We start from the raw sequence: 27,736 nt of genomic DNA on the forward strand, positions 1-27,736 counted from the left end.
AGTTACAGAATGAGATGCAGGAATGTCTTGGAAAGACACAAATGAAAATCAAATTCTAGCACTGAAATTCTCATCCCCAAGAAGTAGTATCTCTCCATTGACGGATTATCACATGGAAACCATGCCTGTTAAACGTGTTAACCTTTAGGAAAAAATTACCCAGCTTTAGCGACCGGATCAATTGTGACTCATTTTCTAGAAAAGACATATTCTCAGGAGTGAAAGCATTTACATTTTTTGGAATGGCTAAAACCGATGATGGTTTCTTTTTCTCCATCAAGGAAATTGTACTGAAAAAGTCAAGGGGAAGACCATCCGAATCTCTCTTAGGAGAGAGTTTTTTTTAAGTATCTTGCAAGTATATTTGCAATTTGCATACTAAATCACCAAACCCCCCCTCCCCACCCTTCCATCCAAAATTGTCACCTTATGGTTCCATCAGCTAAACAACGCACCTAGAAATACTTGTCATGAATTCTTACTGATTTTGTAACAGTTTGATGGCATGAACTCCTCAGAAATAGCCAGGACAAGTTTTGCTTATAGTGCCGACTAAAAAAATCATTTCAACGTTATATTTAAGTTATAAAGCCAAGTAAACAAACATGAGTTCCTTATTTTATTTTGCGAAAATGAATGTCTATTGTATGGTAACTTTAAAGTTTATTTTTAAAATGTATCTTAGCGTGAGTAATATAATAATGGCATAAAAGGTAAAACCCAAAATAGCTTTTATCTTGTACAACTTGAACGCAAACGAAACAAAATGACCCCTTTCAACGGGACAATACAAGTCATGTTACTCTTAGGAAGCAAAAAACTTAAGTTTACATATATGATATGAAGCATTTAACACCTAAGATTTTTTCTCTAATAGTTTGTTTTATAATGGGGCTATCTTATCAGTCCTTTGAAGGCAAAAACTTAAGACTTAAAAACCTTATTTTTAGCGGATAGGAGTACATTGCGTGACATGACCAAGCGCAAAACGTTGCTGTCACGGTAAGAAAGTTACAGTTTGTATACAACGGCTCACCCGCGTTTTCCCGCGCTTCAGGCAGTTAGCTTGTTCTACACTGAGTTCTCATTGGTTCCTTAAGATATTCTCTACTCTTATTGGCGGCCGTGATTACTCTTGTTTTGGCTTTAGGGCACTCGATAAATTTGCGCTCGGCTGAAATATTAACATGGCTGCAATAGCTTAAGTAAGTTCTCTAGAGGATTAACCAGAAAAAGTTTCGAACTCTCTTATTTTTTGTGGACAATGACTAGCTTACAGGACAGGCTTTTAGCGAGAACGCGAGTAAGAAACGTGTGAAAACAGACACGCGGGTAGTAGTGCTTTCCCTTACTCGCGTATGCGTGCGTGCGTGACGTCTCGCTAACATGTGCACAAACTAACAGAAAGCAATAGGATTATAAACTGACAAAACTGTGCGCAACACAGAAATAATGACGATGCTAATTCACGTTTGGCTTTCTAACTATTTGGTTATTTCAGAGTCTATTTATATGTATGTTCTGCGAATGATCCAAGATCTGTGCCACAGCGACACAGCTGAGCCACATCCATAGAAGATTGCCTCTTTCAGAGAAAGATGGTCCTCAGACATAATCATTCTTGATGGTCGCTCTAATTCTCCAGGCCATGTAACTCTTCATCAGCTCATAACAGAAGTTGTACTGATCCTAAACACAGGTAAGGAAAATTGACCAAGTTATCTTACAAAGTATTTAAGGCTTATTTAGAAAGCAATATAGACCAGACCGTAAGGAAAAGGTGTAACTCCTTTGTAAATCGCTGTGTACCTACCAAGCTAGATACCAGTCCCGCTCTCTGTGATCTAAGCCATCGGACAGTGTTAAATATGTCCACGTTATCATCAGTTTCCAGTCTGTCGATACTCAAACACAGGCTGAGAAATACTCCTGTGCGACCATCACCATTGCTACAAGGACGGGGTAACAGCAATAAAGTTAACAGGATTTAATTTAAAAAAAAACTGAATGTGAAAATGTGTCAGTCATTTATTGTGCTGATAGCTCAATCAATCACTTTATCAAATGGTGGACTAAGTGTTCAGCCAATGAATGAGGCAGTCAGAGAGCCAGTGAGTAAGTCAGTTAGACAGTTCTTAAGACAGTCAGTCCACCAGAAACCAATTAACAGCAGCAAATTCAAACAATATCATCCACTATTTCAAGTTAGTAGCACGCATGTTAAATGTATCTCAACACTGCATAGATTACTCGAGGGTTTGCACGTGCGTTACCTGCAGTGAACAATGATTGGTCCGTTGTGATACTCCCCAGGCTCCACCTTGTGAACCTGGTGCTGTAGGTATACGAGGCTCTCGGCCCGAGGCAACCCATTCTCCTTCCAACCGTGGCATTGAAAATGATACACCACGAGACTTTCGTCGCCCTGTGAATAGCAAGGAAACAATCCAAAAGGGAAGATTCATAACAAAAAGATGGCATATGAGTTGAAGGAAAGGAAATCCCTTAAAAAGATTTTGAAATCCATTCCTGCTCCCGAAAATGTGAATTTATCAAGTAGTTCCACAATTAAACTCACCCCATGACGCCGCACTTTAAAGACTCTTTGGGTGTGGTCCTCGAGAACCTCCTCGTCAATCTTCGTCACCCGAATTTTTCCATATTTGGCACAACCTTCTTCTTCTTCGGGCCAGTAGCGATAACATTGTTCCTAGGAAAGAAGCAAGGAAAGAGAGACTTTAAAACAACGTGAGAAAAATAGTAGGTCTGGTATCCATAGAGGAAGCGCACTAAGGCAAGCCGAAAGCTTCACAGCAATCCGCCAAAAACAAATAAGTAAATAAATAAATAGACGAGGAAAACAAAAAGAAGGAAAGACATTGAACAACTTCTAAATGAAATTTACGTCAATATCCGCTCAAATGATGCTCGCAAGAACTGTATTATACGTGTCTTACCACTCCATTTTCCCGGAGATCAGTGAGCATGACCACTACGGTTGACCGCTGTTCCCACAGCATACGCCAAAAGTCATTGACTGTACTCGGCATGGGCCCTTGAGTGGCGATGTATGCGGCGCCTTCGTTATAGCTCTGATGATTAAAAGTAAAGCCCAGCCTTTTAAGGAAAGATTAAAAGATGCATAATCATGGTTCTAAACTCTACATTCCCTTTTCTTAATCATCAATATTTTCTCTGATCCAACATTTGTCTGTTACACATGAAAGTCCAAGGCCTTATTGTTCTCTGATTCAAAACTACTAACTTGAACAAAGAATGCACATTTCTTTTTCACTTTAACTAATTGCGGAGTAAATAGCGCATAGGAACTTCTTACATCAATCAAGCTGGCGTTGATGTAGTCGGAACAAGGGTCGTCTGGAAAAGGCTTTAGGTAAACTCTGTTGTGGTTAACTAGGAAACAAAAAGAGCAAAAAAAAAAAAAACTTGGTGTAAAAAAATGTTCTATCAGTGTTTCACACTTTCAAAAGTGAACACAAATACACGAGACAAAGACTACAATTTCATGAGCCGAAGCTGAGCGGAAGGTGAAACAAACTTTCTTACATGGTAACATCTCTGGCGAACGGTTTTTCAATGCGTTTTCTCGAAATAGTGCTTCTCTAAACAGCGTTTCGTGAGCGGAATAGTCTTGAAGGTTCTGTTCGTAAAAAACACGCAAAGAAAATAAGAATGTTGTCACTTGTTTGCAAACCAGGAAACAACGAAACTACACACTACTTGATTCCACACCCTAGATACATAATCCGTCTGCCACACAGTTTCAATCCTTTGATAACACCCTGACACCAGTATTACTTTTCTTGTAGTATTGAAAAGGAGAAATCGTTTTAAAATCAAGATCGGTGATCATTTTCTTTATTCTCATGACCTTAACATTTGATTCAAGTCTGATAACGTAAGGGAAAATTGGAACTCTAAGGGGTTAAAGGGTTACGTATTTTAGGCGGAAAGAATTTGGTGGTCTATGCAAAAATATCCCACAGCTGATACTTTCTCCTTTCTCCTTTCTCCTTTCCCCTTTCTTCTTATTGCCTATCTGCTCGGCAATATATTGATACTGAAAAGAGAAATTACTTACTGGTCACTTCAGGGAAGGAACAGGTTAACCCTTTAATTCCCATGAGTGACAAGGGCAGAATTTCTCCTTACAATATCAATACCATAGCAACCATACAATTGATGAGGATAAAGAAAAATATCAGTTTGGGGATAATTAGTTGATCCAATACTAAATTCTCTGAACTAACATCATAGAAATCATACGGTTGACAGTAAGGAGAATTACAAATTTGGTCTGGGAGTTAAAGGGTTACGATTATTCTAAAAAGAGGTCTTACCTCAAACTCAAGAGTTCTTTGCTCGACTACCTCAGGTTCATCTCCCGAGACGCAAAGAAGATCGCTTCCAAATTCACTTGATGTGATTGTAGTAACACCACAGATGGATGCGTCTCTAAGGACGTCGTAGATAAAACGATATTGCTCCTGAAGCGAAAACACAGATGTAGTAGCGTCAGATCGATATGGAAGGAGTGTTAACCAAGCCAACGCCTGATTTTGATCGCACTGAGGTTCAGCTTTTATATGTGAAATGTGCTCTTAGTAGCAAATCAAGTTGAATAAACTGTACAAAGCTAACAGAAAATGCCAGGTTGTGCCCCGTCCTTGATCTTATTTGAAGTTATCTGTTTATTGCGACGAAGGTTTTTTTAAACGTGATTCTTCAGAAATAAACGTTTTCGAACGATTTTTTTCTAAACTTTCCTGAAATGTTTTCTATCAAGCTATATATTGAGAAAGACAACATGATAAGAAAAGATGGATCGAGTTTGGCGGCATGGAAAGACGCCCTATTAATGTTGCCAATTACGCAAAGTGCATAGTACAGGAGGTGCGGTGCATTACTGAAGAATCACAGCAGGTCTTCATTTGAGCATAAGTGAAGATACATAAAGCAAAAAGAGCAACTCTTTTCCAAAGGAATTGTAACTTACTTCAGTCTGGACCATGTAGTTACGTTGTTTTCTCATTTGCGCCACAAAGCCATACACGTCTACCACCTTCTCGGTGTCCATTTGCTCCATCAGCGAGTCAATGGCAATGAAAGATCCCGTGCGTCCGACACCAGCACTAAGTAATGCAAACAGTGATTTAACTCCTCCAGCTAACACCAGAGCAAAATATCAACATAAACTGCAATTCTTGGCTATCGTTCTACAAGAACCTTTGTGTTATTTGTTTTCATAACTAGAAAACGTGGGGGCTGAGAGAAAAAGGCGAAGGCCACACGAGAGAGTGTCAGATCTAATCAGAAACGCACTTTAAATTTTCATTTTCGCTAAGTTTGATGAGCTAATGCTTAAAGAGGTTTTTTTCGAGCGCCTTTGTTGAAAAAGAAATTCAAATTCGAACTGTGTAATTCAACTCCAATTTCTTTTTTTTCATTTTCCTTGATATCCTTAAAAATATCCATAGAAAATATTCAATTGTACATCATATGCAAAAGTTTCACATGACTAAAAGTGAAAGTTTAATTCTTAACAGGTGCTGTTACCTAAAACGTGACTCTAAATTCCCTATTACATTCCACGAGTTGAGCCTACTCGACAATCTTATCAAACGGGGAACGCCCATATTTCACAGATTAACGCGACACATGTAGACCATACGATAAAGCTATCTATGTCTATTTCTACCACTGACCTGCAGTGAATGATAACAGGCCCAGGGTCAGCAACCAGAGTTGTCTTTAACTTGTGATGGAACATTAAGAAAGCAATGGTGTCCCGGGGAACCGAGTGATCAGGCCACGATGTGAAGTGATACTGAACTACTTCTCGCTTGTCTACACTGTCAGGATCTGTTGACTGCGGAGTTAAATGAAAACACCTTATTCAAAACTTTGTGTTTTGATGTTTTTGTCAAGATATTTTGACAGCAAAGAAGAGGCCTGGTAACGAAAATTGAATTACCACTGGGAAGCAAGATAAAAGTGTGTGATAATTTCGAGTGTTCGCCCTTCGTCAGAGCAAATGATAGAAGTCTACACAGAGTGGGAAAAATTGTGAGTCGAACAAATAACAAAAACGAAAAAAACACATGAAGAATAAAAATTCTAAGTCTCCTCGATAATGGTTCCAATGCAAATAAGACTTCACTCCAGGTATCTTGTATACTACAGTAGCAGGCACATGAGTACAAGTTCTGCTTGGTGCTTAATTCATACCACTTAGTAATTCTCGTTACGACGTTTCGAGGCCTAGAATAACTATTTTTACGTTATTGCATGATTTGCTCACTCACCCAAAGCATAAAATCCCTGATAGTCCAGTCTGACATAGCCATACTACTAAGAAGTGATACAGCCACGTGACCGTACTCTTTGGGCTCAGCCTCGCTCCAGTACCTTTCACAAGGTGAATCTTCCTAAAGTTGGACAAATTGTTTACCAAACACTAATTTAACTGTCCTAAAAGATACTTACGACTTTAAAAATGTTTATATATATACATATACTATTATTATTATTATTATTATTGTTATAAGGAAAGCGCTAGAGAACGTGGACTCAGAGAAGTTCCTCTATACCAGTGAAGTCGGTCGGGCGAGTCAATACAAATCGGCTGAAAAAACAGTCGGTACCGGTAAATTAACTTGCACCACAGACTGCGATGGTAGAAATAGAAGTGCTTTTGGTGTACAAAGAACAAAAAGGGAGGCATCAGCCTGCAACAACTTACGTCTCGCTCCAACATTTCTATCATAATAATCGTTTTTACATTCTTCTCCCACACCATTCGCCAGAAGTCGTTCACCGTTGACTCAATAGGACCTGGAGAGATAGAGCCACAAGACAGAGTGACTTAGAGTGACTAGCATCTAATTTCTTCTTACTATATCACCCCAGAATCACGCATTAAGGCCACGAGAATAAAGGAAATGATCACCAACTAAAGAAGCTTGAATTCTCCTTGTCAGCAACTTAGGAAATGTATAGAGAACAGCACAGAGAATATACATACTGATCTTAAGGTGTAAGGGTTTACAGAAATCCTATGCAGATTCTCAAAAAATTGTAGGAGACAACAGCGAACCCGAATGAAAAACCTCGATCAAAAAAATTAATCTCTTGTATTTCTATAGAACCTCAATTGCGATAATGACAAAACTTTCCCGTCTTCTCCTAACCAGTGTTGTTACCTCAATCGAGAAGAAATTTAAACTCTCCTCACAGTATCAGTACATTATCCAGCAAACAGGAAATGAGGATAGACAACTGAACTTATCTGCCGCAGGGTTTAATCTTGGTAAAACACCAGATTCTCATGACTATTTTTCAAAGAAATGTAGAGCAGGTGGAGGTGAGAATTGTAAGTCAGATTGTGGGAGTTAACGATAAGTGCAGTGTTAGGAGAAAGAGGCTGCCATCACAACAGTGTTGTGAAAAAATGGTTCTGTGCTTAAAATGAAAAACTTCACCCGATCTTTAAAAGACAAAGGTAATTTCCTTGATACCTTGTGTTGCGATATACTTGGCTGGGAAACTGTAACCCTGAAAACAAAAACCAGCATTACCGGGTTGTTTTAGTATCTATATAGGGTGCTTTTCTATTGAGTGTTGCAAGGCTAAAACTGGAGTAAATAGGTAATTTAGTGTTAACAACTGAGTTGAAAACGTAAAATTAGCCACCGTAAAGGGTAAAAAAGCTGACGTTTCGAGTGTTAGCCCTTCGTCAATCGCTCTGACGAAGGGCTACCGCTCGAAACGTCAGCTTTTTACCCTTTGCGGTGGCTAACTTATGTTTTCAACTCAGTTGTTAACACTAAATTACCTGTTATACTCTCCCACCGAAGCAGCATCACAGTTTCTTTAGAAACTTATCCCCTTAAAACTGGAGTAAATAACCGAACAGCATCACCAGAAAAAAGGAAAACATCACAGGGAGCCCATGAGAAATTGATGTGAAGCAAATCTGAATGACGCGCGCAAAACACAAATGCCTTAGTCGCAAATGGTTGACGCTGCGCACTTGATTGGCTGGGAGGGTAGAGCGAGTTCTCTAGACCAATCACATCATATGATGAAGTAAAATCGATACGATCCCGGATAACGTTCAGTCCGACTCTTAGGAAAAAAAAATTGCCTTAAGAATCAACGTAAATCAAATTGATCAACAAACAAGTTTTCTTACATCAACGTAGTTGGCGTTAATGTAGTCAGATCCGGGGATATCTCTCTTGGCTGTGAGCACAACACGACTATGATCATCTGTGGAAGAAAAGATATAGAGAATGAGGCATACACTATGTTCAAAAACTCATAAACAAAAAGTAGAGTTCAGTTGGTAACGAATTCGAATGCAAACTCAAGACTGGAGATGGAGTCTGAATGGGTACTTCACGTGATTAAGTATTATTGGCTCAATCAGTTGAGAAAAGAATATAATCACTTACAATCACAGTTTCTCTTGATATTCAATGTAAAACTCCACAAAAATTTGACTTATAATGTGACTGACTCTACAGCAAGTTGGCACTGCGTTAAAGCGGGATTGTTGACGAGTTTGTTCCGTTCAATGTTGTAATTCATCCACTTTACCGTTAGGTCTCCACGAAGAGAAACGTTTTAAGACCTGCATCAAAACTAACAATTTCAACTTACACGCCACTACGTTACAATAGCGGTTTTTGGTCCTGTTATGTGGGACCTGACTCGCCTCCCACGTTGATTTCCACGCAAGCCGATCAAGGCACTGAAAACGAAACCAAAAAAAGTAGATCATTTTAATTTTCGTATCAGTTCAATTTATACCAGAAGACTCATATTGATAAACTTCAGTAAGAGTGTATAAACTCCTAATCTTCACCAATGAATGTCAAAGTCTACCTTGAATTCGTCGTTAAATAACGCATTGTTGTTGTCATGGAAATGAGCACAGTGCTCTGCCAACTCTTTCACAGGAACTGGTCGCCTGGGTCGAGCAGTCTGTGATATGATGGACACTTCAAGACAATAACATGATGATCAGACAGTTACCACTACAAATAATTTGTGAATGTTAAATAAGTGGTTTTGATCTGTAAATTAGAACTCCTTGAGACGGAAAGAACTTCGCATCAACTTTGCATAGAGGTAGGGTCCACCAAAAGGATTGATTAGTAACTAAAATGACTAGCAATAAAATGTGGTCATGTCATACATTGTGCATAGTACTAGAGAAAGACAAACTCACAGGTACGTTTGGTAATGTCTCCTCCCTTTTTTTTTGAACGTCGAGCATCTCGTCTGAAAAAAAACATGCAAAGTTGGTCAGAAAGAACAAAGAGGATACAAGAATCAGTTTCGCACAAAAGTGCCGCTCATGGCATGAAGAAATTGTCTTAGCATCGCGAGTGCCAAGTTACGGTGTGGTCCCCGGCGAGGCTCAGTTTAGAAAGGAGGCAGGGTTACCAAGCTAATTTTAACAGTCGTGTGTCAAGGTTGATGTGCACGCGGGCTGTTAGAAACCTATAAACTGGAAATTTTTTAAGCAAACTGCGGCTTAGCGTCGGATGCAAGGGGAAGATTGAGTTTGTAGTGAATTGAAATGAAACTACAGTATATGTGCTTGCATTCTGCGTTGGATTTGTGGCCGCCCGGTCATTTTGCGCTGGGATTTTTCGCTTCTCGGATCGGGCGTTCGGAAATGGAGTGTTCAGCCTTGGGCTTTTCTTATGTAGGTTGAAAACCTCGAAATGGACAACTCGCTAAAATGGGTTCTTTTCATCAAAGTAAACGGTCAGATAACAAGTGATACGCTGTGGAAGTAAAGTGAGTTATTTTCATTTAGAATTTGACGTATTGTATTTATAAAAACTCTTATAATTCCGCCATAACTGTTATTGTGCAAGATGATCATCTCACAGCTGGAGCTTGGGCTGCCTGTGCTCCCATGTGTCCTTTTAACCCAAACACAATTTACCACGCCACGTTGTCACTTCCTCATCCTCATGACAAAAGTAACCTATCAACCAGTACCCACCCCTCCCCTAACCAAAAAACAGTCAACTGATAACAAGTTTGGTCAAATGTTGGGTTAGGGGTGGGGTAGGTCCGTAGTTTCTTAGGTTTTGACATAGATCCTTTTATCTAATACCCAGGTAAGAGGGAGAATTATCCATCATATACTGAAAGCAAAAGAGTTGAACCTGTTTTTTTTCCCCCTTGACATATACAAACCTGAGGAGTAGAATAGTTGTGATTACCACCAGTAGGAAGACAAAACCCACCACTCCGGCTATGATCCATACTAACTTAGACTTGAACAAGCTGGATTCTTTGGTTGGTACACGAGCTGGGAAAGTAATATTCATATCTTTAATTTTTAAGAGCGAGCAAGTGAGGATTTCTCGTAGCAGACGTTGGTGGTAACAAGCAAGAGGAAACACTTATGGTTTTGAATTAAACTCGTTTCTTGTTTAAGTATTTAAAATTTCGATTCATTGTTGATAGAGTCGTAATATTCAGCAAAACACCTCTCAACACGAGCGTATTAAGAATATTTTATCAGTGACTCAAAGAATCTAATGACGGTTGTGAACTAATTTCGTTTCCCGCATCCTAGTTCCCTTAACCAAAAGGGTAACGAAAGCCAAGGAACGACATTGGCTACAAAGCGTCAATAAGAAAGCTATAGAAAACTGAGGCCATATAATGAAATAAGCTGTTGAGAGTTCAGACTAAAAACGAAGCGGCCTCCAAGGACAGGAAAACACGAGCCTGGTGTGCTTTCTGGAAAAGAATGAAACTGCTTCTATGCACGTTCGGCAATTGAAGATCTAATAAGACTCGTTTCAATCCTGATTGGTTAACGAAAATCCAGTTGCATCTTTACTCTGACTCGTAAAAGCATTTCCAAGCCTTTTCAACCAATTAGACAGTTTAGACGAATAAATACTGCTAGTATCAATCAAGAACTTCTCTGACTTTCATATCAAAGTTTGATGATATCAGAATATTTGATAGTATTTACCCTCTGAAGTCTGAACACTGGGTGAATGCTGTACGGTTATCTCGTCACTCATTTGCCCCTGTTTTGAGTTATAAGCCTGTACCTAATGATATAGAGATAGATAAAACATCAAATTTAGTTCCTCGCGAACGTTTTGGTCATCAAATACAAGCTTATAAGCTACAACTTTTCCTTGTAAATGTCTAGGATCTAAAAACCGACATTCCAAGTTCTCTGTTAAAGTCCAACATTTTTACTTACTTTGATCTTGTACTCAGCCTCGACATCAGGAAGAGTCATTTCATACGTCACATACTCCTTGTCGACATCAGTGTCCACAGTGTAGGTCTTAGTGACCTGATCGCCATCGGTAAAGTGGAGTTCGTATTTCCTGAGGACACCGTTTGTTTCTTCTGGTCGTCGCCACTGAAGAATTAAACGAGTTTTTTCTTTGTATTTCACTGAAATTCTGCGCGGCGGAGAGGGAGCTGGAACAAACAAAGTACTTTGTAAGATCAGAGCAACAGAGGAGCTTGTAAATTTTTGTGTGTCTTTGGAAAAATCACATCAAAATATAAAGATTGAAATCTCAGAAAACCAATATTTTGCAAGGATTCTTCTTGGCAACTGACGGAACTCTTTCTGTAAAATCATAAACCGGTCATGAACAGAAATCCGAGTTCTTAAGAGGAAAAAATGGCAATGACCTTTCACCCCAATGACCTCTTTTGGTCGGGTGCGCACACTGTACACTTAAGCCAAAGGGAGTTCTTAGCTACAAAGGCTACGTACAACTATAGAGTTACAACCACGCCATATTCTACTAGAATTAAAGGTTGATTGTGTTATGTGATCGCGTTATGTTATTGAGTTGTGTGATTGTGATATGTGATCGTGTTGTAGGATCATGCAGGTGAAGGTAGTCCTGTATGGCAGTGACTGACGCCTATACAACAGGCTTAGGAGGGGAGGTCATTACTAGATTCAAGTGAATGTTACATGTCAAGTTCCTTAAAAAATAATCACTTTTGCTGCGAAGTTATTGGCTGCAAATTAGTCAACTTACGACTGTGGATGTCGCCAAGCACTCTCTTAAAACGTCGAATTACACACTTTTTCCTGACGCTTTCAGTGAATGCTTATATAACACAGAATAATACGGTTTGATAAAGGTTGAAACAAGCTTACCATCCTCAGGCATAATAACATCAACAGGGTCGGAGAATTTTCCCCAGTTGTTCTGCCCAGTCTCCTCTCGCACCATGAAAGAGTACATGTTATGGGGCTTTAGTCCCCCGACTTGAGTCTCTCTCCGGTACGGGTTTCCCGCGTTTACAATCTTATGACCATCCATTCTGGAGTCAGCAGTGCTACCCACATGAAGCCATTTAACCATGTAACGCGTCACGAATTTCGTGAAGCTTGAGTGAGACCTCCAAGTAATAAGAACACTCTGAGGGTTTTCAACACTGACTTTGACTCCCTGAGGACTGCCTGGGACTACAATTGAACGAAATATAAATAATTCAATAGAATCTAATAAAACGTAGATTTATTAGTGCATTTTTTCGATTTTACTTCACTGATTGCACAGAATCAAAGAAAGAAAATATACAAGATAATAGTTCCAAAAGATAAGAACTAACAAACCAAGAATTAAAGACAATAAGGGCTAAAGAATGAGGATGATCAACCCTTTACACCCTGACGTCTCCATATTGTTCTCTATACATTTCCTAAGGTGCTGACATGGAGACTTTGATTAACAATCAAGAGCTGTTTTATTTGGTGATCATTTCTTTATTCTTGTGACATTAACGTTTGATTCAGGGGTGATATTGTAAAGAGAAATTAGATGCTGATTACTCTTTGGTTTAAACGGATTGGAAAAGACTTACTGACCTGTTTGAGGTGTGGAAACAAACGTTTTATCGCTGCTGGGCCCTGAGCCCTTTTTGGTAAATCCCGTGATCCATACACGGTACCTTGTCAGCGGTTTCATGTTGTCCAAAGTGACATGCACCACAGATTCGTTTACAGTGATCACGTTCTTTAGCACAGGATAACTCGTATCTATCTGACTATAGTGCACGTGGTAACCTTGGAGTAATCCTTTCACGTGGTGCTGTGGTATGGGTTCCCATTTGACAAATACTGAGTTGGGACTCTTTGCAAACACTTCGAGAAGGCGAGGAGCGCGTGATGGTACTACATTGAAAGGAAATGTGGAGCAACGGAAGATACATGAATATATTTGGGTCAATGGCAGCATCTGAGTGACCGCGCACCCACCCCTCCCCTTACACATCGTTAAGTCGAACTTGTTATCAGTTGCCTATTTTTGTGATGGGAGAGGTGGGTAAACAGTTGCTGAGATACCAACACTAATTCAATAAGTTTCTAAGATTAAGTTACTCAGTGTTTTTTAGCCGTTGCCACAAACTTATTCCATTTAGTTTGCTCGATTTTAGCTAATTCAAATTATCTGCTGTTTCTTTTCCTTTTTTTTTGGCGTTTTCATGGACCAGGAAAAGAAACGTGGACGATAACAGTCCAAAAACTCCTCATATGGAACCACCTAAGCCAAATAAGTATTAAGAATTTCGCTTTCACGGAGCTGAAGCAGGCACTCTGCATATAGGCATGATGGGTCAAAAATAGGAACTGAAATCAAAATGGTCCATCAAAGCCAAGGAAGATATCGTAAAGAGCAACTGGGAACTCAAAATAAGAGCAAGAAAGAAAGCTGCCTCAATAGGAGGAAAAAGTGAGTGATCACCGAGACGATAATTTAACTCATTGGTTGAGAGGTTGACGCAAATTTTCTTGACCAATCGCAGAGCTTAGAGAGGTAAAACTAATGCAAATCAGGATTATTATCGACACTAAGTTGAAGCTTGCTCTGTAAGAAAGACTATATCAGTGTGATTAACATACCATCCTCATCAGTGGTCACTGTCACGGGTCTACTTGGAGGACCGCTGCCCATCGCAGTATACGCAGAAACCCATACGTCATAAGGCGTAAACGGCTCTAAAGACGTTATCTCCACACTTTGAATTGACTTATTGACTGAAACGGCTTTTATCACTCCCATTTGACTGACTGAACGTTTTATCATTGGTCGACCTGCTCTGTAATACACGTGATATCCTCTTAAAACGCCGTGTACGTACTGCCTAGGGACTGGGCTCCACTCGATCAAGATACTGTGTGCCCCAGTGCTCCGCACCCGCATAGAGATCGGAGAACGACTTGGAACTAGATACGAAAAAGCTGGTTTTAGATTTTCCCATACTCTTTAATATATAGCGCTACTTACAGTAACCCGGAACGTTTTCTTACCGCTGAGGATGACCAGCATTCAATGAACTCCGTAATAAACTACACAGGTCCGTGATTGAACCCTAACCATGTCAGTGTGTTGTGCACTAGGCAGGGGTTTCATTAAAACTGGTTAGTGGCGGTCTACCACCGACTATAGGACCCCCTACCGCTATCTGTTTAGCTTGAGAGCAAGTGCCCGTATTAAGGTATCGCCTTACGGCCCCTTTCCGGCACAGAACTTTTTTACACCATAAGGAAGCGCTTACAGAAATGGTTACTCCTGGCTCTATTGCAAGATTCTTTTCTTTCACTTCACAATATATCTCGCAGTGTGTGCCTCTTAGCTCGGACGAAATGACAGAAGTCTAGCAAACATGTTACTGACACAAGGCAATTTGGTTTTATCAACTGAGTTAATAATGTAAATTGGCCGCCGTAAAGAATTTCTAAAGCTGAAGTTTTGAGCGTTCGCCTTTGGTCAGAGCGAATGAGCCAACACTCGAAACGTCAGACTTGGAGACTATTTTACATTATCGACTCAGCTGATACAACCAAATCACCTTGTAACACCCCTACCAACGCAGCACTACACAGTTTCTTTACAAACGTACCCCTTTTATTTTTTGATTGACACGATCAGAGAAACCATGTATGAAAAAGCTACGGTAAAAAAAACTCCATGTGTGAAGTTTTCTTCATTATAATATTTATAAAACTTGTGTAGTTGACCCTTTAACTCCCGGATGTGATTCACATGTATCTTCTCCCTAAAATATCCATACATTATCCAGCAACATTAATGATAATACTCAAAATGTATCAGGTAGAATTGTTATCTTTATCTGAACACCAACTTCTTGCAACTTATTTACAAGGAAATGTGTAGCAGCTTACCATCTTCCATTGTGGTAACGGTAACTGATGCGCTTGTATCTCCCAGTCCCTCATCCGTCTTACTGTGACCGTCACGGTATAAGTAGAAAACTTTTTAAGATTCTTCAGCTGTGCGATAGATTTTCTAGCTCCTATCTTCTTCGTGTGAGCCTTTCCTGATGTGCCCCTATAGGTCACGTGATACCCTTTTAGAATCTGTGGGGAGATGTAACTGGGTCCCAGGTCACTGTCAGCAGGTGGAACAAAGACTGAAAACGCGTAAGTTTTTTGGAGCCTTCGAACCTGAAAGGAAAAAATTGGCCGATTACAGTCTGTATTTAAATTAAACGTAACAAAAGAGGAAGCTTTGAATTAATGTTTTTCCTTTTGCTAATAGGGGTCAGTATTAAGGACGAATGTCATACTTTTGCAAACAAAAGTAAACACTTACTTCCAAATAGAAACAGCAAATCTAAGTGGACAGAATTTTTACCGATTAAGTCAACTCCAAACCATCACAAAGAAGATCCTTCGTCCTATGAAATAGCGGATATGTTTTTCTAGGTTTGACCTTTGCAGTACGTAGGACACCTCAAACATGACTTTAAAGTTCAGTCTCCCATATCGACAAGTTCCCCGCAGCTCAGTGGGTAGAGCATCTGACCGCACCATGTTGCGGTCCGTGGTCAGGGTTCATTTTTGTCTTTTTTTTCATTTTTCTCATCATATTTTTCTCCTTGCCGGTAACATGTCTTTCATATCTCTTTTAGTTGATACATATAACAAATATAATTGAATTTATCTATTCTTTTTGCTCACGATGTCAAATTGAGGAGATGCATTAGCGCACAAAATTCTTAAAGTACACACGTACTTCTGAATTGAAACAGCAAATTTAAGTGGACAGAGTTTCCTCTTACTAATTGAATCAATTCCAACCATTGCAAAGGAGATTATTTTCGTCCTATCAAATAGCACATATGTTTCTAAGCTTGATTTTTGCAGTACGCAGCGCACCTAAAACATGACTTTAAAGTTCAATCTCACATACCGACAAGTTCCCCGCAGCTCATGGGTAGAGCATCTGACCGCACCATGTTGCGGTCCGTGGTCAGGGTTCAATCCCTGGCGCGGGGAACTTGTCATTTTTGTTTCTTTTTTTTTTCTCATTTTCCTCAGCATATCTTTCTTCTGGCCTATAACATGTCTTTGATGTCTATTTTTGTTGATATATATATCAAATGTCATCAAATTAATTTGGTGCTTTTCCTTAAGATGTCAAATTGAGGTAATGCATTAATGCACAAATTTCCTGAAAATAAAAGTAAACACGTACTTCTCAAAAGAAACGGCAAATCTAAGTGGACAAGGTTTTCCTCTTACTAATCAAATTAATTGCAAACCATTACAAAGGAGATTCTTTTCGTCCCATCAAATAGCACATATGTTTCTAGGCTTGACTTTTGCGGTGCGCAGGACACCTAAAACATGACTTTAAAGTTCAATCTCACATACCGACAAGTTCCCCGCAGCTCAGTGGGTAGAGCATCTGACCGCACCATGTTGCGGTCCGTGGTCAGGGTTCAATCCCTGGCGCGGGGAAACTTGTCATTTTTGTACTTTCCTTTTTTTAATTTTTCTAATCATATCTTTCTCCTTCCTGATAACACGTCTTTGACGTCCTTTTTTTTTTTGATACACATATCATTTATCATCAAATCGATTACATTCTTTTGCTCAAAATGTCAAATTGAGGTGGTACACCAGAACAAAAATTACCAATGTACTGAAATAGGAAAGGTAATCCTCAATTGAAATAGAAAATCTAAGTGGAGAGAGTTTCCCCTTACTAACTGAATCATTTGCAAACCATTGCGAAGGAGATTATTTTCGTCCTATCAAATAGCACATATATTTCTAGGCTTGATTTTTGCAGTACGCAGCACACCTAAAACATGACTTTAAAGTTCAATCCAACATACCGACAAGTTCCCCGCAGCTCAGTGGGTAGAGCATCTGACCGCACCATGTTGCGGTCCGTGATCAGGGTTTAATCCCTGACGCGGGGAACTTGTCATTTTTGTATTTTCTTTGCTCTTTTTTTCTTTTCTTTTTCTAATTATATCTTTCTCCTGGCTGACAACAAGTCATTAATGTCATAATTGGTTGATTCACGTATCATTTATCACCAAATAGATTACATGCTTTTGGTTATGGTGTCAAATTGGAGTGGTGCATCAGAACAAAAGTAACCTACATATTGAAATAGGAAAGGTAATTCTAAAAATAGCAAATTTAAGCGGACAGAGTTTCCTCTTACTAATTGAGTCAACTGAAAACCATTGCAAACGAGATTCATTCGTCCATGAAATAGCGCGTATGTTTCTAGGCTTAGTCTTTGCAGCACGTAGGACACCTAAAACATGACATTAAAGTTCAATCTCACATACTGACAAGTTCCCCGCAGCTCAGTGGGTAGAGCATCTGACCGCACCATGTTGCGGTCCGTGGTCAGGGTTCAATCCCTGGCGCGGGGAACTTGTCATTTTTGTCTTCTTCTTTTTTCCTTTTTTTTTTTTTTTTTCCATTTTTCTCATTATATTTTTCACCTTCCTGATAACACGTCTGTGACGTCTATTTTTGTTGATACACATATCATTTATCATCAAATCGATTACATTCTTTTGCTCAAAATGTCAAATTGAGGTGGTACACCAGAACAAAAATTACCAATGTACTGAAATAGGAAAGGTAATCCTCAATTGAAATAGAAAATCTAAGTGAACAGAGTTTCCTCTTGCCAACGGAATCATTTGCAAACCATTACAAAGGAGATTCTTTTCGTCCTATCAAATAGCACATATGTTTCTAGGCTTGATTTTTGCAGAGCAAAGGACACCCAAACATGACTTTAAAGTTCAATCATACATACCGACAAGTTCCCCGCAGCTTAGTGGGTAGAGCATCTGACCGCACCATGTTGCGGTCCGTGGTCAGGGTTCAATCCCTGGCGCGGGGAACTTGTCATTTTTGTCTTTCTTTTTTTTTTCATTTTTCACATCATATCCTTCTCCTAGCCGTAACAAGTCTTTGATGTCAGTAGTTGTTGATACACATATCATTTATCATCAAATCGGTTACATTATTTTGCTTAACGTGTCAAATTAAGGCGATGCAAAGGAGCAAAAATTACTTTTATAATAAAAGAGGAAAGGTAATCCTCAAAAGAAAAAGCAAAAATTCGTGGACAGAGTTTTTATTACTAACTGAATCATTTGCAAACCACTGCAAAGGAGATTCCTATTGAACCTATGAAATAAAGAATATGTTTCTAGGTTTGATTTTTGCAGTGCGAAGGACACCTAAAACATGACTTTAAAATTTAGTCTTACATGCAGGCAAGTTCCCCGCAGCTCAGTGGGTAGAGCATCAGACCGCACCATGTTGCGGTCCGTGGTTAGGGTTCAATCCCTGGCGCGGGGAAACTTGTCATTTTTGTCTTTATGTATTTTATTTTTCTTAGCATATCTTTCTCCTTACTTATAACAAGTATTTTTTTTTGTTGCTGTTGATACACTTATCATTTATCATCAAATTGATTACATGAGTGTGCTTGTCATTTTTTTTTCTTCTTTGCATTAGTTGTCATTTTTGTTTTATTTTTCTTTTTTTTTTATCATTTCTTTCATCTTGCTGATAACAAGTCTTTGAAGTCTCTATATGTTGATACACAGATCAGAAATCATAAAATTTGTAACTGGTTTTTGCTCCAGACGTATGTCAAATTGAGGTGGTGCACCAGAACCAAAATTACCTTTGTAATAAAAGAGGAAAGGTAATCCTCAATTGAAATAGAAAATCTGAGTGAGCAGAGTTTCCTCTTGCTAATTGAGTCAATTACAAACCATTACAGAGGAGATTCCTTTTGTCCTATCAAAAAGCGCATATATTCCTAAGCTTGATTTTTGCAGTGCGCAGGACACCTAAAACTTGACTTTAAAGTTCAATCTTACATACCGACAAGTTCCCCGCAGCTCAGTGGGTAGAGCATCTGACCGCACCATGTTGCGGTCCGTGGTCAGGGTTCAATCCCTGGCGCGGGGAACTTGTCATTTTTGTCTTCTTTTTTTATCCTTTTTTTTTTTCATTTTTCACATCATATCTTTCTCCTAGCCGTTACAAGTCTTTGATGTCTTTATTTGTTGATACACATATCATTTATCATCAAATCGATGACATTCTTTCGCTCAAGATGCCAAATTGAGGTGGTACACCACATCAAAAAGTACCTTTTATCCTAACCTACTGAGGTTATGTATTGCGGCGTACCAAAATCCTGACCAAAAGTCTTTAAACAGTTAAGAAAAACACAAGCAAAATACGCGTCGCTGCCTTCCCTGAGCAGCCCCTTTCCTCATCTTTTCAATGTTTAGCCTATTTTTAAGTAAATTTTAATTTGGAAGGGATAAGTGAGTTTTTTTCAACAATTACATCGATGTTAAGACAGGTACATCATTATATTTGTAGTAACTGTGTCTTGCAGAGGCGTCCAAAACTCTGTCTCTGTAAACATTTTCGCTATCAGAAATTCAATTTACAGATAAGATTAGTGCTTTGAAATAACAAAACGTTCCTTACCATATTTGGTGGTGACTTTCTTCGTTCGACTGAGGACACCATTCCTAATATAGCCCCTGACGCGAGTCAGCCCCGTCAATTGCACCCCATAAGAAGTGTTCCTTTTAAGCCCCACTATGACCACGCTTAGCGTTGTTTGGTTTACTTGAATCACGTGGTTGTCTTGGGACACACGAGGCATCCTCCAGTAAATGACGTAATAGCCTCTGAGCACTCCATTGACGTGTTCCTCAGGTATTGGTTCCCAGGCTACCCTGATTGCAGTTGAGTTGGTCGTCAAGGATGTTATTTTAGGTGCGACTGAAGGAACTGAAAGAGAGACGAGGTTATGCGAAGCTGATACCTTGCTGGAAAAATAACCTCTCTTTGAAACTTCGAGACGAAGGGTAAACGGCAAGTGCTTAGGGGGAAGGGGAGGGGAGGGTAGAAGGGATAGATACCCGGGATGTTCAGGACATTATAAGACTTGATAACCAGATGCTGCTCGTCGGATAAGCCTGCGCTCATCCTTCTTGGGGGGGGGGGGGGGGAATTGTTTCTTTGTTCCAGGTTTCCTTTATCTCTGGAATCCAATATGGCAGCTTCAGTACTCGATCGGAATATTGAACACTCGCTCGCCAAAAAAGCATATGCGCTGCAGGCCACAAAATTCATCGTAACTTACCAAACTCATCAGTCCAAACTTGCAGTGGTTGACTGGTGGGTCCTTCTCCCTGATTGTTATACCCCAGCACTGTGATCCAATAGGGAGTGTATGGCTGCAGGCCACCCAGCTCTAGTCCTAAAGCAAATACAGCTGTACAGTATAAAATGCTGTTGTTTGTATCGGCACGTTTGTAACAAACTTTGTAACCAAGAATATAGCCATTTCGGTGGTATTTTGGAATCTGCCCCCAGAATACCATGATGCCAACAGAGCTTGTGTTGTAGGCTGTCACGTTTGCAGGAGGAGCCGTGGGGACTAAATTAAAACACAGGAAAAAAAAATTAATAATTATTAGTATGAATCTTAAAGTACACTTTAACAAACGCTGCAATCTGATTGGCTACCTTAATCACTTTTATTCCGTGTAGAACCGAGTAATGTGGGTGGTTTAACTGGATTACAGAATTATGTTGCCTCGTTTAACAAAAGTTCCATAGAAAGGAGAATTAACACACACTGAAGCAGCTCCAAGCATTACTTCAGTTCTTATCCCCCAAACACGCCCAACTACTTAAAAAATGACCTGTGTTATGTGGCTTATATTTTAAGTAAATTAAGTTTAAAATAGACGGGACTGAACGGTTCTTCAACAAAGGCAAACCGGCGCCAGAACGCAGACGAATTCAGAAGTTTTCTTAGCATTAAAATTCCTAACAAATTTTTATATCCTGAATTTAACCAGCTAATAAGTTTTTCACCAAGGAATATTGTAATGAAGGAACGCAGCGTAACTCGTCTTGACTCTAAGTTGCGGCGACATTCAATTCCTTTAGCTGACAGAAATGTTTGCGAAAATCTTTGTCCGTGAGATAGATTTTTGTTACTGGATTAAAAAAAAAGTTTGATTCGAGTTAGGAGAGCGTTATGCTTTGGCGAAAGAAAAGAAGAACTACATTTTTGTTTATAAAGTCGCTGTGAGAAGTCATTATCCGTTCTTGAAATTGGCTGTTGAAAAAATTTTCGTTCCGCGCGCTGCCTCCATTTGAATTGAAAATTTACTCATCCAGAAACATACCAGTTGAGAAAAGGGAACATCTTGCAAATCCACCCCCAAAAATAGCACTTTGCAATAATTAGTGTGACTATTGCGCGACTCTGAGGGCACAGACTACATTTAGTCCAAACACCAGCATTACCCCTCCTACCCCCCGCACCGCCCCCCCATACCCTCACGGGCCCCCCCCCCCCATACCCTCACCGCCCCCCCATACCCTCACCCCAAACAAAAGGGGAGACTTAAAACAACTTAATGTAAGTTGCAAGTTTTAGAGCGTGACAGTAACACGACTTAGTTCTTCATATGCCGTCACACACTGGTGTGACATCCAAAGAATGATTACACACGCTAGTGTGCTGCGACTTCTAAAATGCACACAGTACCTCCTTCCGGTGTCCAGACGTGAGTATATTTTGTGAATCCTCCCCAAGTGCCATTCACCAAACCTTTCCGTATACGAAAGAAATACTTTGTGTATACTCTAAGACCACGTACGGTAACATTGTTTGTGGTACCAGAGACAACCATGAAGGACTCGTCGGAATTCGCCCTCCATCTTAGTTCAAAAACAGTGTCACTTGATGGAGATGTCACTTCCCAAGCCAACTTTACTCCTCTATCGCCAGTCACGTAACCCACAAAGTTACCAGGTGGCGAGAGGTCAAAAGCTGAAATTTCCCAACAAAAAAAGATCATCAAGTTTTATATGGAAAATGCCATAAAACCTCTAAAATGTAGATTTACTTGGTACTTCGTATACGCTTGATTATTTCGATGTCGCTTATTGTTCGCATCAACTGCGCTTGCTCAGCTACAATCGCTTAACACTTTAACTCCTTACACCCTAAAATCAGTATGCATATTCTCCATACTGTTCTCTTAGCATTTTCTACAATGCCGACATGAAGAATTTGTCTAACAATCAAGGGCTTCTTTAGTTGGTGATCAGCTCCTTTATTCTCCTGACCTTCATGTTTGATTCAGCCCTAATATGGTAGGGAGAAATGAGGCGCCGGTCACTCTTGGGGGTTGAAGGGTTGATCCCCCTAACATTACTCTGCACACTCTCCATCCTAGATACTGTTCTCTATACGTTTCTTGAGGTGCTGAGAATGAGAATGTGTCTGACAATCAACAGCTCCTTCACCTGGTGATCATTTTCTTTTATATCCATGCGATTCATGGGTGATACGAAATTAGATGCTTGTCACTCTTAGAGTCAAAAGGGATAATTAACTTTTATACACATTTACCGACCGATCGGTCGATCGCGACCAAATGGTAGCGTCAGGTAAATTATAGTTCAGTTGTCTTTTGCTCATATCTCTGGTTCTTCAAAATTCCTTGACAGCTCACGCAGTGCAAGACTCAAGCTCTCGACTGACGCTGAATTCTCAGTAAGGTCACTTTAAGACAAACTAATTATGACCTGCTAAGGCCGAACACGAGAGAGTGTTAAACATTTTTTTAAGCTACATATTGCGTTTCAGTTAAGCGTATTAGGCGAAATAAATATGTTTCATCAGTTGATACCTCTCACCAGCACAACATGACCTGGTTTATTCTCCATGAGTCATTTCAACTATAGGAGTACAAGCTTTCAAAATTTCGGAATCCAAATGTTACCTAAAACACGGTTAACGATGCAGACTATGTAATAAAACAACATAAATTACTTTGTCGGGCATAGTTTTGGTCCCGAGTCAATAGGCAAGGGTTTAAACGACTCTGAGTCGTGCCCTAAAACTGTCACTTTGGAGGGCATTGAGAGAAAAAAAACGAAACAGTCTCAACAATCAAGGGAGGGCGCGAGCGGGCTAACAGCCAAAATCTCTATTTTAGCCCGCAAAATGCGTCACAATGCCCGTTAAAGAGAAAATAATAAGAAGGCAAACACACTGGCACTTTGCTTCATTAAAAAGGTGAAACTGTTTTTTCACAGCATTACATAAATTTTAACGCGATCGTCACTCTCTAAAGAAGCACGTCGTACAAATTGAAATTGCATTTTCTTTCACTGCTTTGAGATTTTGAGATGATCACTGAGGCCAAAATGAGTTATAAAGCCTAGTTTTGGAATTAATATATACAAAACAGTTTCTCGCAAGCATTTGTTGCAACCTCTTTTTTTCTAGATTATGCTGGCCGTAATTGCAATCAGATCTCGCTTGAAAACATGAGTTTAGGCTTTGATAGACAAATTGTCGCCGACAGACTTCCATGCGTGACTTTCATGAAGATTATCCTTTACCGAAAGAGGACTGGTTATGAGTAAGTTGCGAATTAGAAACACGAGGTATTTTACGAGATTAACCTATTGTTCGGTTATTTTTTAAACGGATAAATGCTGCTGATTCGTCCTGTTACAGAACAAGTTTTTCATTATTTCTCCTGATGGTTTATGAATTTCTCGACATATTTACATTAGCTATCGATATCCAAAATATGACGTGCCAAAACCGCAAAATAAGGCACGCAAACAACAAACCTTTTTATTGTTAAACAAATTCTCCTTGTCAGTACTTCAGAATACGTATTGAGAGCGGTATGGAGAATATGCATACTGATGTTAGAGTTAAACGAGAAAATATTTAAAAGCAATATCTTAACCAGATGTCTATTTACACCCCATCTCTCCAAATATGTAAATTAAATTAACACCATTAATTTTCACTCGTAGACTTTAACCCTCTATCTTCCATGAGCGACCAAAAAAGAATTTCTTCTTACAATATCAATACACTATCAAGCAGACAAGAGATGAGAATATAGAAAAATATCAGTTGGGGTGTTATAAGTTGATCCAATACCAAACTCTCCAAACTAACATCACAAGAACTGAATGGAAGACAGTACGGAGAATTACTAATAAGATCTTGGGAGTTAGAACTTGACCCCGTTTCTGATTAATGACATCTCATCTCCTTCGCTGCGATTTTCAAAACTACCACCGAATTCTCAGCGTTCCTGGTCAAACAAGATAATCGTCGAGATCTTAAGACGCTAATCTGGCCGCCTCAGCGAGTGTTAGAGAATTTTCGTGCGCACGTGAAACCAGCCTGTTACTCGTCACTCAGTTACAATACAAAGTCGACCCGCTGCGAGTTTCCTGAATTTACCAGAAAATGATAAGGAACTTTTGCGCTCGGTAGCCCTTCGGCTGAATTACTTTCAGATAACGTCAATCTCCCTTGGATTGGGGTTTTATAGGGATTCTTCGCCCCCAGGAACAAACACAGTCAAACTACACAAAGTAGTACACTCGCTTAGTATTGTCACGCAACGCTTTAAGAGATGGTGTTGCGTGACAAGATCTTCCTTAATCCCCCAACCTATCCCAATCGAACACACCTTAATTAAGACTGTTAGGACCTTTAGAACTGCTACACTGATGTTTTCCGTACCCTTTATACCAAAATTCAACTAACGTCATTGCTGATATGCGAAACTTATTCAAAAGTTATTTTTAAATCAAACTAGCGTATAACTACTCAAAAAATTGTTGACGGAGGCTTTTCACAGTTTTTTTTTCCTAATAAGATTTAGGTTTATAGAACAAGTTGACCTACATTTTTCTTAAGATGTGAGATCAACCATTTTATTCCTAAGAGTGACTAGAATCAAATTTCTCCTCACAGTAGTATCCCTAAATTAATCATTGAGGATGTAAAAAAAAGGAGAATGATCGCCGATTTAAAAAGCTCTTGATCATCACACAAATTCTCTCTTTCGTTTCCCTAAGAAATGTTTAGATAATAGCACGGAGAATGAGCATATTAATGTTAGGATGTAAAGGGTGAAAGGGGCAAATATTTCCTCTGCCTTCATACTTGAAATTGTAAAGCAATACACCCCAGCGAATGTCAAAATGCAAGCAACGTAAACCATGTGGGCATAAACCAAACAATCAGATCGCCAAACGTGCTCTGAAAGAAATATTATATTTGCTTTTTCCTAACGATCGGCTAATGATTAAACTAACAGACGAAACAACAGATGTTTACTTTGAAAGCAAGAACTAAAGACAATTGGAAAGATTGAAACGGAAAGATAAACATTACTGAAGGGTTTGTAACACTCACTAAATCGGGATAATGGAAAGTTTTTGTTGAAATCTAAAAACAACAAGTAAAAAATGAAAGCTGTAGAATTTGAAGTGACATTCGCAAATTCCTTCGTGATTACGCTAAGAACGGTTGGCTTGTGGCTGAGAAACCTGATGCTTCACACTATTATTACTAGGGATAAGCTGTTCTTTTCTTTTCCTGGGTATGGTGTTATGAACAAAGCTGTTTAGACAATCCAACGGCCAAATTGCTCCAGTTAAATACGTTTAATTGGTTTGGTGAGGAAAAAAACACCGCCGGTTGTATGAAGATAAGAAAACGTGTAGAATAAACTTCTGCCCTGATTGCGAGAATGGTTTGACGTTAATTAATTTTTTTGAAGAGACGTTTGATATTATTAGATTGTAGAATCATCACGTCAGAGGCAAAGTCCCATGTACAAGCTATATTCCCTACTGTACAACCGTTAAGTGGTTATTTAACGCATAACGCTCCTGTTTGCAAGCTAGCAGCGGAAGCAGTAATGAACGCACTATGTTCTCACTTACCATTCACAGTCACTGTAATCCACAGCATGTGAAGGATAAGCCAAAAACGGTACATCTTCCTTGAATCTTGTCTTCAGGGATTGACTTCGATGCCTACCTGCGCGCAATCCTTACAACTGTCAGAACACGCACCAATATCGAGCATCACATCATGCGAAGACTTGTACACAAGCCATGCGTCAGTAGCACTATCCTTAACGTTTCAGCACAGAGGAAACCTGTTGAGGATACCAGTTCTCAGATGCCTAGTTCCTTTTCCCAGGTCAAGAGCAATTCACGGATTAATTTTTTCCTGTAGTGCAATGAGTTTGATCAACATGCCTTGTGTCAACTGCAGCTCTGTTTAGAGTTGAGTTTCCAATTAGGTGGTATATGACACCACAATTAGACTATCAGCTTACAGTTAACTGGTGAGAGTGCCTTTTACCGCTGTAAATTAACTAACCACGCGATTGTTTATAAACACACGCTGCTGTTCTTTTGCTATCTCATCAAGTCTCCAGGCAGGAGGCAGCAGTACCTGAGCTCCACAAGAAAAAGACAACGCGCTCTTCTTGAGATGATAGCAAACACCTCAAAGCTTGTTAACGAGTCCACTGTATTCTCCTAGTGAACCAAGCCTCGAGAGCATTCTGACATGACAGGATATATCTGTTTAAAGCAGTTTGAGAGACGCTTTACTGTTTTGATTTCTCTCTTCGTTAATCTTTGGTATTTGCGGTTTTTTAACCACTCAATTGCGGCATGGAGCTTTGATGTTAGGGATCTAACTCGTTACAGCCTGTTTTGGCTCAACTGGCTTTTCTCTCTCTTAGGGAAAAAAAAAAGAAAAAATATGAGTAACATCCTACTTCTGTAGCCCAGTCCTGGGCGAATCTCTTTCAGTCTAATTTTTTTATGAAATAACATACAATAAAATTCAGCACTAAGAACTTTGGGAAATATATAAAATAAAAACTCTCGATGTGTTATTTCGTCATCTTCTTCTTCTTTTCATTTGGAACATTTTCAGTCTCTGCCCAAAACTCCTTAAACTTAAAAACTCTTCTTTAGTTTCCTTTTAACATGAAGAAAGCCAAAAAAAAAAAAAAAAGGATATTCAGTACGAATAACCTTAGAACTAACAAGATGTACAATGGAAGATTAGTTTTTTATATATTGTATTAAGATAATCGCGGTAGAGAAAGAGAAATTAATCTACGGAGAGTTTAAGATCATCCTTTTAACATAGCTCATGAGATCGCCAAATTTTTCGAAGGCCAGAGAAACAGTATGCACGTTTTTTCCCTGTTTTATTTTTGTTGCTGAAAGATATGGATCCGTAGGCTAAACCGAATGATAAGCATTTCACCCTGTTTTGTCTAAAGAGAAAGACTTTTAGGTGGGTGTCCACTAAATTTTCCAGACTTGAAGTTCTAATCGGAGATAAAAATCTAACTCTTTGAGAGAAATTAATTACTGTCGGCTGGTCATTGAGCGAAAACACATCGTGTCATTTTAGACCCTATCTTATCAGCTGAAAACTGCCGCAAAAAACTTGACAAGGACAGCAGCTTCAAGGACTTA

At 39.4% G+C, this 27,736-nt stretch overlaps 1 protein-coding gene across 1 annotated transcript; it reads right to left on the reverse strand.

The window, feature by feature from the left end:
- Window positions 1–606: 606 nt before the first annotated feature.
- Window positions 607–26,805, reverse strand: LOC131783455 (receptor-type tyrosine-protein phosphatase delta). The gene is given in 31 exon segments (XM_059100216.2): window positions 607–1,689; window positions 1,814–1,949; window positions 2,274–2,425; window positions 2,579–2,710; window positions 2,958–3,092; window positions 3,338–3,414; window positions 3,568–3,661; window positions 4,362–4,508; window positions 5,018–5,153; window positions 5,727–5,890; window positions 6,327–6,449; window positions 6,764–6,855; window positions 7,539–7,575; window positions 8,216–8,292; window positions 8,686–8,776; window positions 8,911–9,026; window positions 9,257–9,309; window positions 10,243–10,357; window positions 11,036–11,117; window positions 11,276–11,502; window positions 12,203–12,514; window positions 12,917–13,222; window positions 13,952–14,275; window positions 15,236–15,301; window positions 15,304–15,444; window positions 15,447–15,467; window positions 15,470–15,517; window positions 19,853–20,161; window positions 20,517–20,813; window positions 21,939–22,223; window positions 26,171–26,805. Coding segments are annotated over 31 exon segments (4,434 nt in total). The 5' UTR covers window positions 26,226–26,805; the 3' UTR covers window positions 607–1,605.
- Between the last annotated feature and the right edge of the window lie 931 nt (window positions 26,806–27,736).

This window comes from Pocillopora verrucosa, chromosome 12 (assembly GCF_036669915.1).
Source record: "Pocillopora verrucosa isolate sample1 chromosome 12, ASM3666991v2, whole genome shotgun sequence".
Taxonomy (NCBI): Eukaryota; Metazoa; Cnidaria; class Anthozoa; order Scleractinia; family Pocilloporidae; genus Pocillopora; species Pocillopora verrucosa.